This window comes from Centroberyx affinis, unplaced genomic scaffold (assembly GCF_046629955.1).
Source record: "Centroberyx affinis isolate AG114_WGS23_722 - 3 ecotype Tasmania unplaced genomic scaffold, CSIRO-AGI_Caff_v1 ptg001010l_1, whole genome shotgun sequence".
Taxonomy (NCBI): Eukaryota; Metazoa; Chordata; class Actinopteri; order Beryciformes; family Berycidae; genus Centroberyx; species Centroberyx affinis.
In genome coordinates, this window is record NW_027279573.1 from 127,438 (window position 1) to 142,773 (window position 15,336).

Consider the following 15,336-nt stretch of genomic DNA (forward strand, 5'->3'; position numbering starts at 1 on the left):
AAGTGGCTGGTGCCGGCAGCTTGGTGAACAGTGTGACTCCACACTGTGTGTGTGTGTGTGTGTGTGGACATGAACGCACGTGTGTGTCTCATGATAATTTCACTTCTTAGTGCACCATTTATCCCATCTTCTTGCATACAGTACAGACTACAGACCACAGGTTTAATGCTTTCAGAAGTGTGTCTGAGACACCAGGCTGACTGCTTCTAATGCCATTAATGGGCATAAGATACTCTAATAGTCACCAATCCATTACTCAGTGATCATGTCAAATGTATCTGGCTGAGGTGTAAAGAAAAGCAAATTCCAAAGCACCCAAGGAAGCAATATTCTATCTGTATTCCTATTAAGCATTGCCATGTTACATTACTTTTCTTTAAAGGCAGGAGTGACAGACACCGAAAAGAAACATGTAAGATCCAAAAAGGACTGAGGACGTCCATACTCCCAACAAGTTATCAGAGCCATGCAGGACCAGAGATGACACTGAGCTGACTGAGGGAAGGGAGAGGCCATTTTCTGACAAATATGTGGAGGAGTACAAACAGAGAGCAGGGCCCCTGTTGGGAGAATGCCTGAGCTTTGTCTTTCTCACACTGTGTGACACAGACTCGCAGCACCACTCCCTGAGGTGTGCGCCTGTGTGCGTGGGCATGTGCATGTGTGTGTTTGTGTATGTGTGCACATACACACATGAATGAGAGACCAACATTTCCCACCCTCACAGCCCTACCTCTATTCTATCTCAACTCCTGTGCTTCTGGCATCAGCACTTGTGGCTAAGCCTGTGAAAGAGACCAGAACCCAAACTTCAGCACTATTGAAAACAAAGGAGGAGTCGGTGGAGGAGACTGGGCCTGAGAACTGCCTGCTATCATGTGTGGGACTGCTGATAAATCAACCAGGGTGCCAACACTGCATCTCCACCACCTCAGGTCGGGCAAGGTTGAGCCTGGGTGAGCCGGGACAGATACGGCTGGGCCTTTTATGGCACCTGCTGGTATGAGGGGTAACTGGGAGCGAGGTGGGGGAACGCTAGCTCCACAGTACAGCTTTGAGCCAGGAAGATTAATGTAGGCTCTCTGGAGCAAAGGCAACATCCAGAGCCTTAATAAGGTACAAACAATCGGTTCCACTCCGCTGCCTTCCCAGGGAAAACTATTGTTGTGCCGCATTGTTTCTTGGTGCGGCTCCTTGGAGACAGGGGCCGACTGCAGCATGTGACTGTCTCCATTACAGCCAGGGGAGAGCTCACCGGCAGACCCGTGTTTGTCTGTGTCAGGGTGAGGGCCGGTTCCCATCCCTCCCTCCCTCCCTTCCTCCATCTCCTCCCTGTTCGCTCACTCTAAATCTAAACTCCCCTCATCCCACTCACCTCCACTCCTTGCACTTTCAACTTCATGTGATCCTCTCGCGTGGTCTTCCCGTCTTTCCTCTTCTTCCAGCAGTAGCCATCCTTTCTGTACTTCACCTTCTTCCTATTGTACAATATCATCGACCCATTCTGCGGCCTGGATCCATGGAGACAGGATACAGCGAGGGAGAGAGAGAGAGAGAGAGAGAGATGAGATGAGATGGGAAGAATTTTTAGGCAAAGCTACAGCACAGCTCAGGGACTCATTTTAGAGATGTACAAAGAGGCCCGACACAAGTCTGCGCCAGGCAGAAAATGCACCAGTGACTTAGATGACAAGACTTCTTTATGGTGTTTTTCAGCATTGGTATGCACAGTTTGACAATGAACAAAGCATCCTTCAGCATACATTTCTTCCAATGAGCAATGTGTGTGCCGTGAGCTGCGAGCAGCAAAGTGACACTCCTTCTCCCAGAGTAAATTACATGAAGGCCGGTGTGTAAGGCAAGCAGCATGGGGGTGGGGGGTGTGGGGGGGACTGCCTCCCTTATCTCTCATTCATCCACTTAAATGAGTTGTGGTGTTGGAAGTCCCTAAGGGGAAGAGAAGATCCTCCCTCACACTCCATTCATAATTCATTCTCCCTCCACCAGACCACAGCCTGTAGGCTCATAATGATATAATGTAACTATTTGATGATAATCTGCCTTTCCACTTCGATTTGTAACCGAGGCATTTGGCGCGCAGTGTTAAACATTAACAGAAAGTGTATCATAAAACATTTACGACTTACTCAACAATTAGTGAGAAGTTGAACATGGCTTTGTGAGTATGTGTGTCCAGTCCATCTGTATTTGTGTGTGTATTGTGGTGTGGCTATGTATCCTCAGCATCAATCCATACATGTGCATACTGTACATCTGGTTCACCCACACACACACACACACATACACACTCACACACACACACACACACACACACACACACACACACACACACACACACACACACACAGCTGCTATGATTTGGAGCTCTCCCAAATGAGAACAGGTTTGCCTCGGTGTTTGGTGCCTCACAGTGACTGAGTGGGAAAGCCGCCTGCCCAAGCTGCTGAGGAGGCAGTGTAACTGTTGAGGGGGGCTTAGCCATCCAGGCAGCTGCTGAGCCTTGTTAGCCTAGCGCTCACTGCTCACACGCACACACACAACACACACACACAAACACAGATACACACGCACATTAAGCTACAAAAACACAGAAAAACTCTCAACAAAGCAAAGAACAAAAGCTGAGTCTCTTAGCGTCTTCTGTAACAATAACCAAAAAAAAAAAAAGAAAACCCAACAGTTGTTTTGCATTGTTTGGTTGTTTATTGTTAAATTTTTTTCTCACAGTTTTATTTATAACGGCGCATGCATCATTTTGCAGGGTTGCCCATGGGGGCCGGGGCGCCTGTTTATCTTGGTATCACTCATCAATCATTTCCGCGGCCGGATCTCAGGGGCCAATGGGGAGGGAGGGGAAGGGGGGAGGTGGGGTCCCTGCAGTCCCCCCTCCGTGGCCCCTGACAGCACCTTCTAATGAGAGACGCCACTCACACACTGACGTGCTCACTCCTTGCCGTTCTCCCCTCCTCCCTCCCTCCTTTCTACAGCCCTCTCTTCTTGCCGCCAGTCAACTCAAGCTGTGCACCAGGGAATGCCTCTCTCTCCTCCCTCTCTCCAACTCTCTTCTACTCTCTTCCCGTCTCTCTCTCGTTTCATCTGTCTCTAGATCCCTCACCTCCGCTCTCCCACACCTCCCTCTCTCATGCTGTCTTCTCCTCACTCACCGCCCTCTCTCGTTCGGTACTCATCGTACTTTGCAGGAAGCCGCTATAAAACAGACAGATTTAATGGTCAGTTTGAGAAGTATAACTGCTCAACGGCTGTATCAGGATATACACAGAGAATAAATTGTGTTCTGGTTTACAACATCTGTAACGTCACCCGTCGTAGTTGCGTGATCATAAATGGCACTCATGAACTAAGAAGTTTGCAGATCACTGCAATCTCAAGATGTACAGATTTGCATCCCTAATGTCACTTGAAGGTCTCTCACCTGAAATGCTATTGCCTGCATCAGCACTTGGTATCAATCGAACAACGGAATGGCTTTCTATAACTGTGATCCTATTGTTTATTTCAATATCATTCTGGGCTTTGTCCTTCAAAAGATACAAGGAGTGTGTGCTTCTTAAAATGTAGCCCTGCATGAGACAAAAAGATGGGCGCGGATGAGATAAGGCAGAAAATCAAATGACACAGGGCTATCTGATCTCCTCCAGAGCACTGGAAATTGGGGTGAGGCTTCGGTGTCAGAGGCTCCACGCCGTATTTATCGGCTCGGCGCAAAAACTTATTCGCTCAGCTATTTTTGAGGGACTGTTAGGTAGATGCTATTTTCAATTCAAGGCACTCTAGACCCAGAGGAGAGAGCCCAGGCACCCGCTCTGAAGTAGGTCTGAGGCACAGACCGGCCTAAAACACACGCTTTGGCAACATTATGTGTATCCTCTCCCTCCCGCTGTCTCCCCCTCTCTCCCTCCCACTCATCTCCTACCACTGTATACTTAGGCGTTTCAATTAATCTTATCAGAATTATACATATTTATACATGAGGGGAAAATGCTAACTGCTCTGTTATCAAAGAAGCGTGACAGGAGGCCCTCTGTCTCAGAGGCCTAAATGTGGCAGATTAATATGGAAATACAGGCCTCTGACAAAGCGCACACAAGCTCAACGGCCACCTCTCTCCTCTTTGGAGTTTGCAGCGATAATAAGCTTTACCCTCAGGATGGCGTTAGGCCTTGCCCAGTCCTTAAGGAATCATTCATTTACCCAGGTAATGGCATTCGCTCAATCAGATTTGTTCATTTGAAAAAGTGAGGGGGAGAGATATGAGGCCGGTGACGTGTGGAGCATCGGCAATGAAGCCGAAGCAGAGGAGCCCCTGCCGACAGACAGACAGCACGCAACTCGCAGGCTCGGCTCCACCGTCCGAGGCCTACAGGAACAGACAGGCAGGGAGAGGGAGGGAGAGACAGAGACAGACACAGAGAGAAAGAGAAAGATGAATCCCGCTGTCTGAGAGATTCTCCTGTTCCAACAGGGATCAGCGGGGAGAATCCACAGCTCTGGTGAATCCTCTTAAACTCTGTCCACCAAAATGTTTTGTGAATATGTTGTGATGGAAATGAGAAAGAAGTGTTTTGACAAATCTTTTTTTTTTTCCTTTGTTAGCATTATAATTAGGTAAAACACACACTGGCTTAGTGTGTAATTGCATACAAGCGGTTTTGGCAATTGATACTAGGTATTCATAGAATAGTAAGACAAATCTAACTTGTCAGTATATATTATTTATATTAAATATAATATATATATAATAATATAAAAACTCCTCAACTGTATCCCTATAAATCGTAAACTAAATTCAGGTATAGGACTAGCATACACCACTTTAATAGGCATTCTAGCAAGAATTCTATGCTGCTGGATGTACTCTTGTCAATAGGGTCGCAGAGAATGAAATATTTCTGTCTTGGTGAACCAGTGTAGCAGTAATAGCTGGGCTCCAGCCCCCTCCCTCCCCTCCACACTCTGCCCTATTCCCCACGACGCCCTGGGTTTGATTAATACCATACATGCTGTTTTTCTCTCCAGCAAGCTCAACTGGCTGCGGAGCAAGGAGAGGAGAGAGGAGAGGAGCGGAGCGGAGAAGAGAGGAGAGGAGAGGAGAGGAGAGGAGCGGAGCGGAGAGGAGAGGAGCAGAGCAGAGAGGAGAGGAGAGGAGAGGAGGAGAAGAAAAGAGGGGAGGAGTGGGGAGGTAGAGGTAGCGAGGGTAGAGCTTTGGAGAGGCTGGGCCGAGGTGTCTTTGAAGATCGGAGGGTGAGCTGGTTGGGGCCTGGAGTGGCTCAGGAGGGAGGCGACGCCTGCTGTTCTCAATTACCCATCAGACCCTTCAGCCTTCACAGCTTTTACCCCACTGTGTCAACAAACACACTCGTACCTCGCACTCATCCACACAAGTGCGCACACACACGCACAGACACACGCACGCACACACATACATTCGCCTACACGCACACAAACACTATTAAGTCATACACGATGCCGAAATACACCCCTGAGCACTCTTACATGTATCGCACACATACACACCTCGCGACACCACAGACGTGTTACTCGCGAATTACAATAACAGTAACTTTCTAGTAACCCTGTTGCTCCATCCAGGGATAATAATAATCGCAAGAGGTGTGACAAGACATCAATAATACGCCGATCCTCTTCATTAATGCATGTGTCAATCACGGGTAACACACGGGTCACACACACACACACACACACACATGCGTGCACATCTGGAGCTGTCGAAACTGTGCAGAGGTGTTTCCATGTGTAATGTAATTACACTTCAAGCGAAGGTGCTCTATTAGATGGCACCTCATCTCGGCGCTGTCTGGGTATGTGAGCAGAGAGGCGCTGGTGCCGCGACGGGTGCTCCTATCGGGAGGCATCACGTGCAATTGATGACTCGCAGATAAGCCGCTCCCTTCAGCCCTGCCACAGAACGCATCAGGAAGTGGGGCGTTCGCTAAAACTACTTTAAATGTAAATCTGCCACGGCCCCGGGATTGAGATTCATCGTCTGCTCCGCTCCGAAACCGTCCCCAAACTCCCCCGCTAGTGTTGCCGTGCTCAGACGCCGCTCGCAGTCTCACCCAGGGTGCGTTCCTCTTCCGACTGCCAATGAGGCCTCGGCACCAGGTCACCGTGATGCCCGCTGTGACCCGACGCCAGTGCCTGCCCCTCTACTCCCGAGCAGCCTCGCCCTTCATTGCCGTGACAGTTGTGCATTAGAGTTGGACGATTAGGTACATGTGGTAATTAACAAAGCAAGGGGCATCCGGGCGGCTCAGTCAGCTGAACACCCTGTGGGACGTCCTCAGTTCAAATCGGGCCTGGGACCTTTGTCGCGTGTCATTCATCTTGTCTCTCTCTACTGTGGACTGTCTAGTAAAGCGGAAATGCCATGAAAATTATCTTAAAAAACAAAACAAAACAACAAAAAACTAATTAACAGAGCGAAAGGTCACAGCAATTGATGTTGAATAAATTGAGGTGTTTTATGAAGGAAAGTTTGCCAAACATGATATGTTATGATCACCAAGGCACTGCCAGATGGAACGTAGAATTTGTTTACCCGATTTGTTCATCCAAATACAACAGTAACGATGAGAGGGTAGCTGGGGCCCCTGGAGTTGTAATTCAGGACAGGGAGACAGAGCGTGCGCCTCCCTTCTTTCCCTCTATCTATACTGCCAGTGATTGCCACAGAACTCGGGCCCCGGCCCACTGCCTTCGAGCACAAAACAGATGTTCCCCCCACACTTATCTCAATGGAAAAATCACAGACAATTTACAAAGAATATAAATTACGGGTGTAGCTACACATCAGTGTCTCTGTCCCTATAAGACCTTGCACAGAGGATAAGGGTGGATTGGTGTGGGAGGGCGGAGGGTGGTGGGGGGACGACGGAAGGAGGATGGGGGTGGTGGAGGAGGGGGGTGGGGTATGTCCATTGCTCTTATCTGGTCCACAGCAGCCCTGCAGAGTGAGAGGGAGGCTGGTGACTGGCGGTGATGCTGCGCTGATAGCGCTAAGCCGGTTTCATGCACATTTCAGGGACGCTGCCATCACTGGCCAGAGTTAAAGCTCTCAGCCCCCGCCAGTGGATGAGGTTGAGACGTTATTTACAAACAGCCATGTCTTACAACGGTTACATGTGAGTCCATTCTCTGTGTCAACACATACACACATAGAGGCAAGGTCAAATGTGCAGCTTTGATGAAAAGCTTAGGCAATACAGAGAGACTCATATTAGGGAAGACTGACTTTGAATTACAGCGTCTGTAAGGGTTTCGCTGTGAAGACATTTCTTATTCATTCTTGAAATGCACACTTTCTACTATCATGGTGTTTGTGTGTGTGTGTGTGTGTGGTGTGTGTGTGTGTGTGTGTGTGTGTGTGTGTGTGTGTGTGTGTGTGTGTGTGTGGGTGTGCGCACGTGCGTGAGCGTGTGCGTGCGTGCGTGTGCACACATGATATGTATAACCGGGTTGAAATGTTGATGCTTTTCAACTGCCTGCTCAGAAGGCTTCCACATCATATTTGTGGTAAATGCTATTTTCAGTCTTTAGTCTGTATGCATATGTTTACTTGGAAATATGCGACTACAGAGACGATGATTCATACCTCACATCCTCTCAGCTAATCTTCACAAATCATCCGTGGTGTGTCTCAGTGCGTTGTAAATAAAGGTGCCGGCAGAATGAAGCCTCTCTAGCCCGGCTCCTGCTGACTACTACACGCTGTGCGTCGTGCATGTGTAGACTTAAGTCCTGTAGCACTGCCTTATTATGACATTCTGTAAACAGGATGCTTTTGTACTTTCAATAATGCATAGGCAGCAGGGAATTGCAAACAGCCTTATTTTATGTTGTGGAGCAGAGATACTGTTTTAGCAGCTTGCAATCTCCCATGGAAAGAAAAATACTAATGCAATTAAATCTAAGTCGAACAAGGAAAAGGTCAGGCTTTCGTTATTAGCAACAACCGTCCTGCGTTCCCTCAAAATGAAAAGTAGGAGAGCCCAGCCACCAAGTTAATGGTACGGTCATGTCTCTTCAAGAGCCCAAATCAGAGCAGAGTAGAGGATCAAAGATTCTTACATCTCTCTACTGGTCTCTTATTCAATCTACGCTCAACAAGTAATTTTTAAAGGATTTGTGTCACTGACACCCCTTAAAATAAAACTGTAAAAGCCAGTATGGAAATGGAAAGGAAGCAAGAACTGATGAGAGGAAGAAAAGCAGCAGACAGAAGATCAAAATCTAGATTATAAAGCTGGAGCAAAAATGGTGAACCTGTCTGCTGAGAAGAGGGAGAATCTAACGGAGAGACCATACTTTACTTGAGTTGATCTGACAAGCACACAAAACACACTCCAAAACACGCTCCACAGCTGGCCAGCAATTCTGCATAAATACCCTAAATATTGTAATGATTTTCTCTTTCTACTCAGCTTGTACTTGTGTCATTTCAGTTTTATATCAATATACAAATCATTTTATTTCTTTAGAAATAGAAAACATCCCTGGAACTACTGTGAAAAATGCACTCAGATATGAAAGTGGAGCAGACAGGGTCTTGGAAATCCACATGGGAATGACGAGAGGACTTTGGAGTCCACCTGAGGTGACAGTATTGACGAAAGGGCCAGTTGTCCGTCTCTCCAGAGACCAGGGCAGAGACAGGGGGGGCAAGGACAGGCTGTCCTGCTCGTCATGCCTCGTGCCAGACCGGGCTTATAGATCACCTGGGCATGCCCCCCCCCCGTCTCTCCTCCAGAGCAGTCAGTGCCACCACAGTGCCACTGACCTTCCCCCATCGATCCCCCTATGACGGAGCACAGCTAAGGCCAGCTATCGAGCCACTTATGATTAATTCACAAATCCTGTCTGCCCGCAGAAAAAAAAAAAAAAAGTCGGAAAAGAACAAAGCACAAGCGGAAGGAACAACGGGAAAGAGTGAAGGATAAAGAAACTGAGAGCCAGCGAGGTCAGAAAACTCTACTTTTTAAAGTGAGACAGAACTACAGAGTTGGCACTGCTGCTTTACAAGCTGACCAAGCTATAAAGCACATCTCAGAGTCCCCTCTGTCACACAAACTCCAGCACAGGGATAGAGAGAGGGGGAGGCAGAGAGGGGGAGGCAGGGAGGGGGAGAGAGAGGGAGAGACAGGGGGAGAGAAAAGAGGGAGTGATAAAAAGAGAGAGAGAAAGACAGAAAAAGAGACACAAACAGAGAGAGAAAGAAAAAGAAGAAGCTATCCTTCCTTTCCCTTCTCCTTTGCCTTGGTCTTATTTTAGTCATGAGGATGGACCAGGGAGGGCGAGAGGTTGAAATTGAGCTGTAACTCTATCTGTGTGCTGGAGCGAATCAGAAAGTCTATCCCACCTTTCACCTGGGGAATCACAGCTCTCTCTGCGCCCTGTCTGGTCACCATACCAACCACAGCCAGGCATCATGGGATTAATTGGAGCCCAGGGCTCAGTGGTGGCTCAGGCGCAGATAGAGAGCGAGGGGAAGAGGGGCGGACATCAGCCATGGTCAAGTGGCGGTGGCCAAACAGCAATTTGGTGCGGATCAAATCGAATTTCAAACATTGCTTGCATTGCAGAGCTGATACGGTCTAGCGGTAACACTAAACATATTGCAGACCACGCCACCTCCGCAGTAACGCTTGGATTGGATCCCAGGATGAAGCCGGTATAGCGCGCGTTTTCTCCAGTAATTCTCTGATCTGTGTGCGGTTCAGGGATTCGCGCAAACGCTGACACATTGTGATTCTTCTCTGTAAATACGGCCCACGCCAGAATGATGAATATAGAGAGCACAGATAGAGGGTAGCCTACAGCGTCGAAGCATGGTGTCGATGTAAGAGGAGGGAAAAATAAAAGTGTGAGAACTGTAGATCAGTAAAGGCAGATTCATGCCTACTAGCAAAGTCACTAGTCGGACAAAAAATATTGTATTGTTTGGTTCTCATTTGTCTGTTTCTTCATGGGGTGAATTTACAAGTCTACAAGATGTGTCTGTTGGGTAATCACACATTTGTCCAATCACTAGGAAATGAGAATTGCTCAATAATAGAATGACCACTCCTCTACACAGTTCAATGGACAGGCTTGCATAGATCTCCATGATACGAGAAAAAAATGTTTATGCACAGCACACCACAAAAACAACCTATCAAAATGCCGAGACAGAAGTAGCTGATGGTCAGGTGGAAAAAGAAGTGTATGGCAGAGGGACTGATAGAGCGAGGGATGAGACAGCGAGGGTGTGTGCGTGTAATGTATGAGTGTTAGTCATGTGGTCCCACGGGCCCCGACGCTCTCTCACACTCTATTTCTCTGGGTGTGTTTGTATACGCCGACCCCTGACCTTGGCCCCTGGCTGGTGGCTGAGATCACTCCACTCCCTCTCTGATGTGTCAGCTGAGGCCAGGACCTCTCTCACACACACACATACACACACACACATACACACACACACCCACACACACAACTGAGGGAAGCGCAGGATAAGTCAACTTTGCTTCTCTTGGTTATACATACTAACACTGAAAGGCTTTGGCCAGACAATGAAGATGATAGACTGTGTCTGTCTAGCTGTGTTTATCTACCCCCACCCTGCTACAGACAAACTCCCACAACCACTCACATGCACATGCACATGTACACACACACACACACACACGTCTGAATGCACTCATAAAAGTAGTGGGTGAGGCACACCTCTGATCATGGCCACCTCTGCCTTTCTCATTTTCCAAGTTCAGTGGCCCATGGAGCTCCCACACACTAAATCACATCTACACTCTCTCCTCCACATATGATCCACACATAAACACACTCTCTCTCTCTCTCTCTCTCTCTCTCTCTCACACACACACACACACACACACACACACACACACACACACATACAATGTACAAACATATACAGACACACACATACACACATACATATATACACAAGCACAAGATCATTTGCACTCGCTCCTGTACTCATGACCTAGTGTCACAGACAGACACACACACACACACACACACACACACACACACACTCACTCACACATGGCTGGCATTATAGTAGGCATAGCGTAATAAATCCCAAACAGCTTGGGGTGGACTAAACACAGATGCGATGCAATGAGCATCTAGCCATGCCTTCCAGAGAGGGAAGAGGTGTAACCCATTCCATAACCATAAAATGTTTATCCTCAGCCTGGCACAGAGCATGACTTTTACACACTTCCCGCAGCAGCATTTCCAAACTACAGTAGCGAGCAGGCCTGTCACACCGGCCTAGCTGATTGACTATTTCCCCCATATTTGACACACCAGTGAGTCTGCTCATCAGTCACCTCAGCAAGTAGGCAGTCAGAATGGGGGGGGAGTCGACGCAACAGCCACAGCATGGCAAAGAGCTTGCTTCTGGCTGCGTGCCGCATATAGGGCCTGGCAAAGGGAGGCGCACTCCCAAATGAAATCTATGTTTTATTCATCAACGCGGTACATATATACAGAACTTTACCATTCATCAGTCGCTCATATTCCTTTCAATCTTCATATTCAGCTGGATTTGCTTTGAACAAATGAGAGACGCGGGGAATGGGTGGGGGCTGAGGGAGATCCATTATTGTCACCGTGAGAACACGCTGGGTGTGTAAGGAGCGCTATACAAAACTAAGACATGGTGCGCATCCCTATTTCTGATCTGAGCCTCTGCGTTACTCCCTCATGTGTTTCCAAGTGCCGACTAACAGAGCCTTGGATAGAGGCAGGGCTCATCTCAGCTGGAGCCCGCGATGTACAGACACTGTAGGGAAATATGTATGTACATTACTGAATGCTTTTTCCTCTGTGACATTAGACTACGTGTTTCTCAGAAAAGTGGGTCAGCGTTCATAAAACGCGGGGTTGAGAGAGGCAGCAGGTTTCTTATATTTAGAGGAATTCCCCTCCCCAAGGTTTGCTGCCCCAGCAGGGCCTGCTGAGGCCCCACTGTCTTGCCCAGCAACATACTTGGAGGACAATAAGACACTGATCTGGCCAGCAGTGGCATTGTGATGGACTACTTCTGGATGCAATCATGTGAATTTACATCATCCCTTGACATTTAGCCTCACACTCCACACACTATCAGTGTGGGGTGTCTGTGTAGGGTTTTTGAGTGCTCCGTGTGCGTGTGCCTGCCTGCATGTGTGTATGTGCGCGCGCACGTGCGTGTGTGTGTGTGTGTGCTGCGGAATTAAATATCTTTGCCTGACATTTAGCCTCGCAGTCCACATGGTGCTCCGCAGGAAGAGGCAACGTGGGAATGCCAATCTTGAATCCTGCAACTTATTATTTCTTTGTGTGTGTGTGTGTGTGTGCACTATATCTGTGTGTGTGTTTTGTGCAGCCGTGTCAGAACTGGAATACACAGTTATTAAGGGGGGAGGCCTGCCACTCATGTGTCTCCAGAGGGTGAGGAGACCAGACAAGATATAGGAGGGAAGGAGAGGGAAAAAGGCAGACTGAGGGAGAAAGAGAGAGAAGCACAACTAATGAAGGAGAGGAAGGGAGTGGTGAAAGTGTCAAGACACCCATTGTATTGCTGGGCAGGAGCAGTAAAGACAAGCTAGTGGCCTCTGCAACTTTAAGATTGCCATTAAACTCTCGCTTCACTCGTGTTTATGGTTGGCTTTGTGTGTCAGAGGAGAAGGGGATCGTAAAGCAGGGCTTTGTCTGTCTGCCATCGATTTATTCCCTTCGTTAGGGTGATGACACCGCCTGCTTATGATGTCCTCACACAGACTGTAATTACAGAGCACTTCTGTCTTTATTGATGTCACTTTGTTAGTTTAATTACGCTATATTGGGTTTTAGAGTCGCGGCAAGAGCAAAGCTATGATGTAGGGCAAAAATCATCAATGGAACATCCTCTTCTGAAGATGTCGGGGGCAGAGAGTTGGGAGATAATTATTTCATAGACAGTCATCTAAAATAGACCCCATGCATCTCAAGATCTACAAAGGCAAAGGGAAGGTAATCTGAAATTTAATGACTATTCTGTCTGTGTTATGACCAAAGTCAGAGGGGGGAGGCTGTGAATGTGATGAGGGCCTTAATGGAAATGAAACACCTGGGTTCAACCTTGAGAGTGACTGTTTACACGCCCAGTCCCCAGGTGCCGGGGTTGACTGAGAGTCGCACAGTATGAAAACCATTAGTGTGTGTGTGTGTGTGTGTATGTATGTGTATGTGTGTATACAGTGTATATATGATGGGACCCAGGGGGGGAGCTGTGCCACATGAAGGTGACCCCTGGGGGGAGGAGGAGGAGGGAGAGGCCACCTGCTTTCTGGCGGTGGCGAAATGAGGGTGACAGCCATCCACCTGTCTGAGAATACACTCACTCCAGACCCCATCTGCCCACCCCCTTCGGGACATCTCCTCCCAAAGGGACCCAGTGACCCTCACTGTCGTCCCCTTGACCGGGCCGCCTGTCCATCGTCCCTATGGCCCGCTGAAATTGCCGCCGCTCGCCCCAGACCAGAGGCCATTTCGGGGCACTGTGCACAGTACTGTATGTAGGGGAGATCTGCTGCAGAAGTTGGCAGTTTTACTCTGTTTCTCCTTTTCTTGTTTCAAAGTGATACAGGCCCCCAGGCCCTCAGTGTCAGGGTGTGCTATAAGTCTCCCGGCATGGCTAAGTCATCACAGGTGGCCAACAGGGAAGGGCTTTATTTTCTCTCTTTTTCCTCCTCTCTGATGTTCTCCAAACTGAAAACTCATCATGGTCTCCTGTAGCACAGATAATCGCCAGCCAACAACAGAGCAATTTGGCAACTCAAACAATGGTCACATACAGTACACTGTCTATTTGTCACTTCTCTCTCTCCCTCTCTCCTTCTTCCTCTCTCCCTCTGTGCATGCAGCTGTCTGTGTTTCTTGCCATCGTAAAGTGGAACACACACAGAATTGTATTCTATTCTCCTGCCAACCAATCCACCCTGTAGATAGATCTTTTTATTCTGGCCTCTCTGTCTGACTGTGGCCAGGCCCCTCCCTGTCTCTCATGGCTGCGGACCTGTGGCCTGGACCTGGGGCTGTGTTTGCTCTCTCTCTATGGGTTCCAACCACATAGCTGAGTGGGGTCTGTGTGGAAAAGACCCACCAGACTTCTGACATTTCCTCTGATCTCCCACGGTCCTGCAGGGCTGACAGGCCTACTGTAGTCTACCGCTCTGCAGAGGAAATTCTACTCAGCTAGTGCAGGGGAGCAAGACAAAGAGAGAGAGATGAGAGATAGAAAGAGAACAGAGAGAGAGAGAGAGAGAGAGATGGAGGGAGCAAGAAAGAGAGAAGTGAATGAGCGAGAGAATGGGGGGACAGAAAGAAAGAGGACACTTAAAATAAAGAGAAACATCAAGGCTTTGCTCTGGCAGAAACTATCCAACTGTGTTTTAATAAAAATACTGACTTGCCAGAAAATAGTTTGCCCAGAGTAAGAAGGCGATGCTAATTTAGGGAAACTTGCAAAGGTTTGTAATTAAGGCGAGTTGGGGCTTGGAGTAGCATCTGGGAGATGGGTGGATTTCTCTCCTCCCAGGCTATCGGAGCTCTCTGTATGTTCTGCATGATTGCCTGTTGATTCGCAGCGTATTGGTGTTAGCCCGACTGCCTCCCTGGAAAAAGACACGATGATATCTCTACCCATTCATGGCGGACGTCACAGGGAGAAGCTGATTAACTGCTCTGCTGCTCTTCTAGGTGTGTGGGGGGTCTATTCTCACAAAGCTCTTCACAAATGGAAAAAGTTAACCCGTGTGAATGGCGCGCCACTTGAGAGGGCCTCCCCAGATATCGCCAAGGCGCTGAGATGAGCCCGAGAAAATGCAGGCGCCAGGAAGCCAAGACGTCAAAGCGTTTACTCTATAAGCTCCACATATAATGTGCTTGGAGCGGCTTGCTCCGTAAACAGTGGATGAACAGCGAGGCAATCCGAGGGAGAAAACAGAACAAGAAATAGATTTGTGGGGACCCCAAATGGCTTGAGAATAAGAGGGAAGGAGTGAAAGAAAGATAGAAAATATAAGATGGAGTGAAGATGGAAGAAAAGAGAAGAGAGGGAGGCAGGAAGAAAAGTGTGAGAAGGCAGGTACAGAACGTTGGTACAATAGATGAAGCTGGTGCTCTCTGGTGGGACTCCAACAGGTGGCCCATCACTGGACCTGGTGAGCAGGCGGTGAGGCGAAGGCAGGGGTGGGTGGTAGTGGGTGGGGGGTTGGGGGGTTGAGGGGGTTTGGCAGGGTGTTGCAA

General features: G+C 48.4%; 1 protein-coding gene across 1 annotated transcript in view; it reads right to left on the minus strand.

Moving 5' to 3' along the window:
• camta1a (calmodulin binding transcription activator 1a) overlaps window positions 1-5,915 on the minus strand; it is a 121,040-nt gene extending 115,125 nt beyond the window's left edge. Inside the window, exons 1-2 of the mRNA XM_071522618.1 lie at window positions 5,842-5,915; window positions 1,376-1,511 (exon numbers count right to left, since the gene is read on the minus strand). Of these exons, the coding sequence (XP_071378719.1) occupies window positions 1,376-1,511; window positions 5,842-5,915 (210 nt within the window). The remainder of the gene's footprint in view (window positions 1-1,375; window positions 1,512-5,841) is intronic.
• Window positions 5,916-15,336: the final 9,421 nt, after the last annotated feature.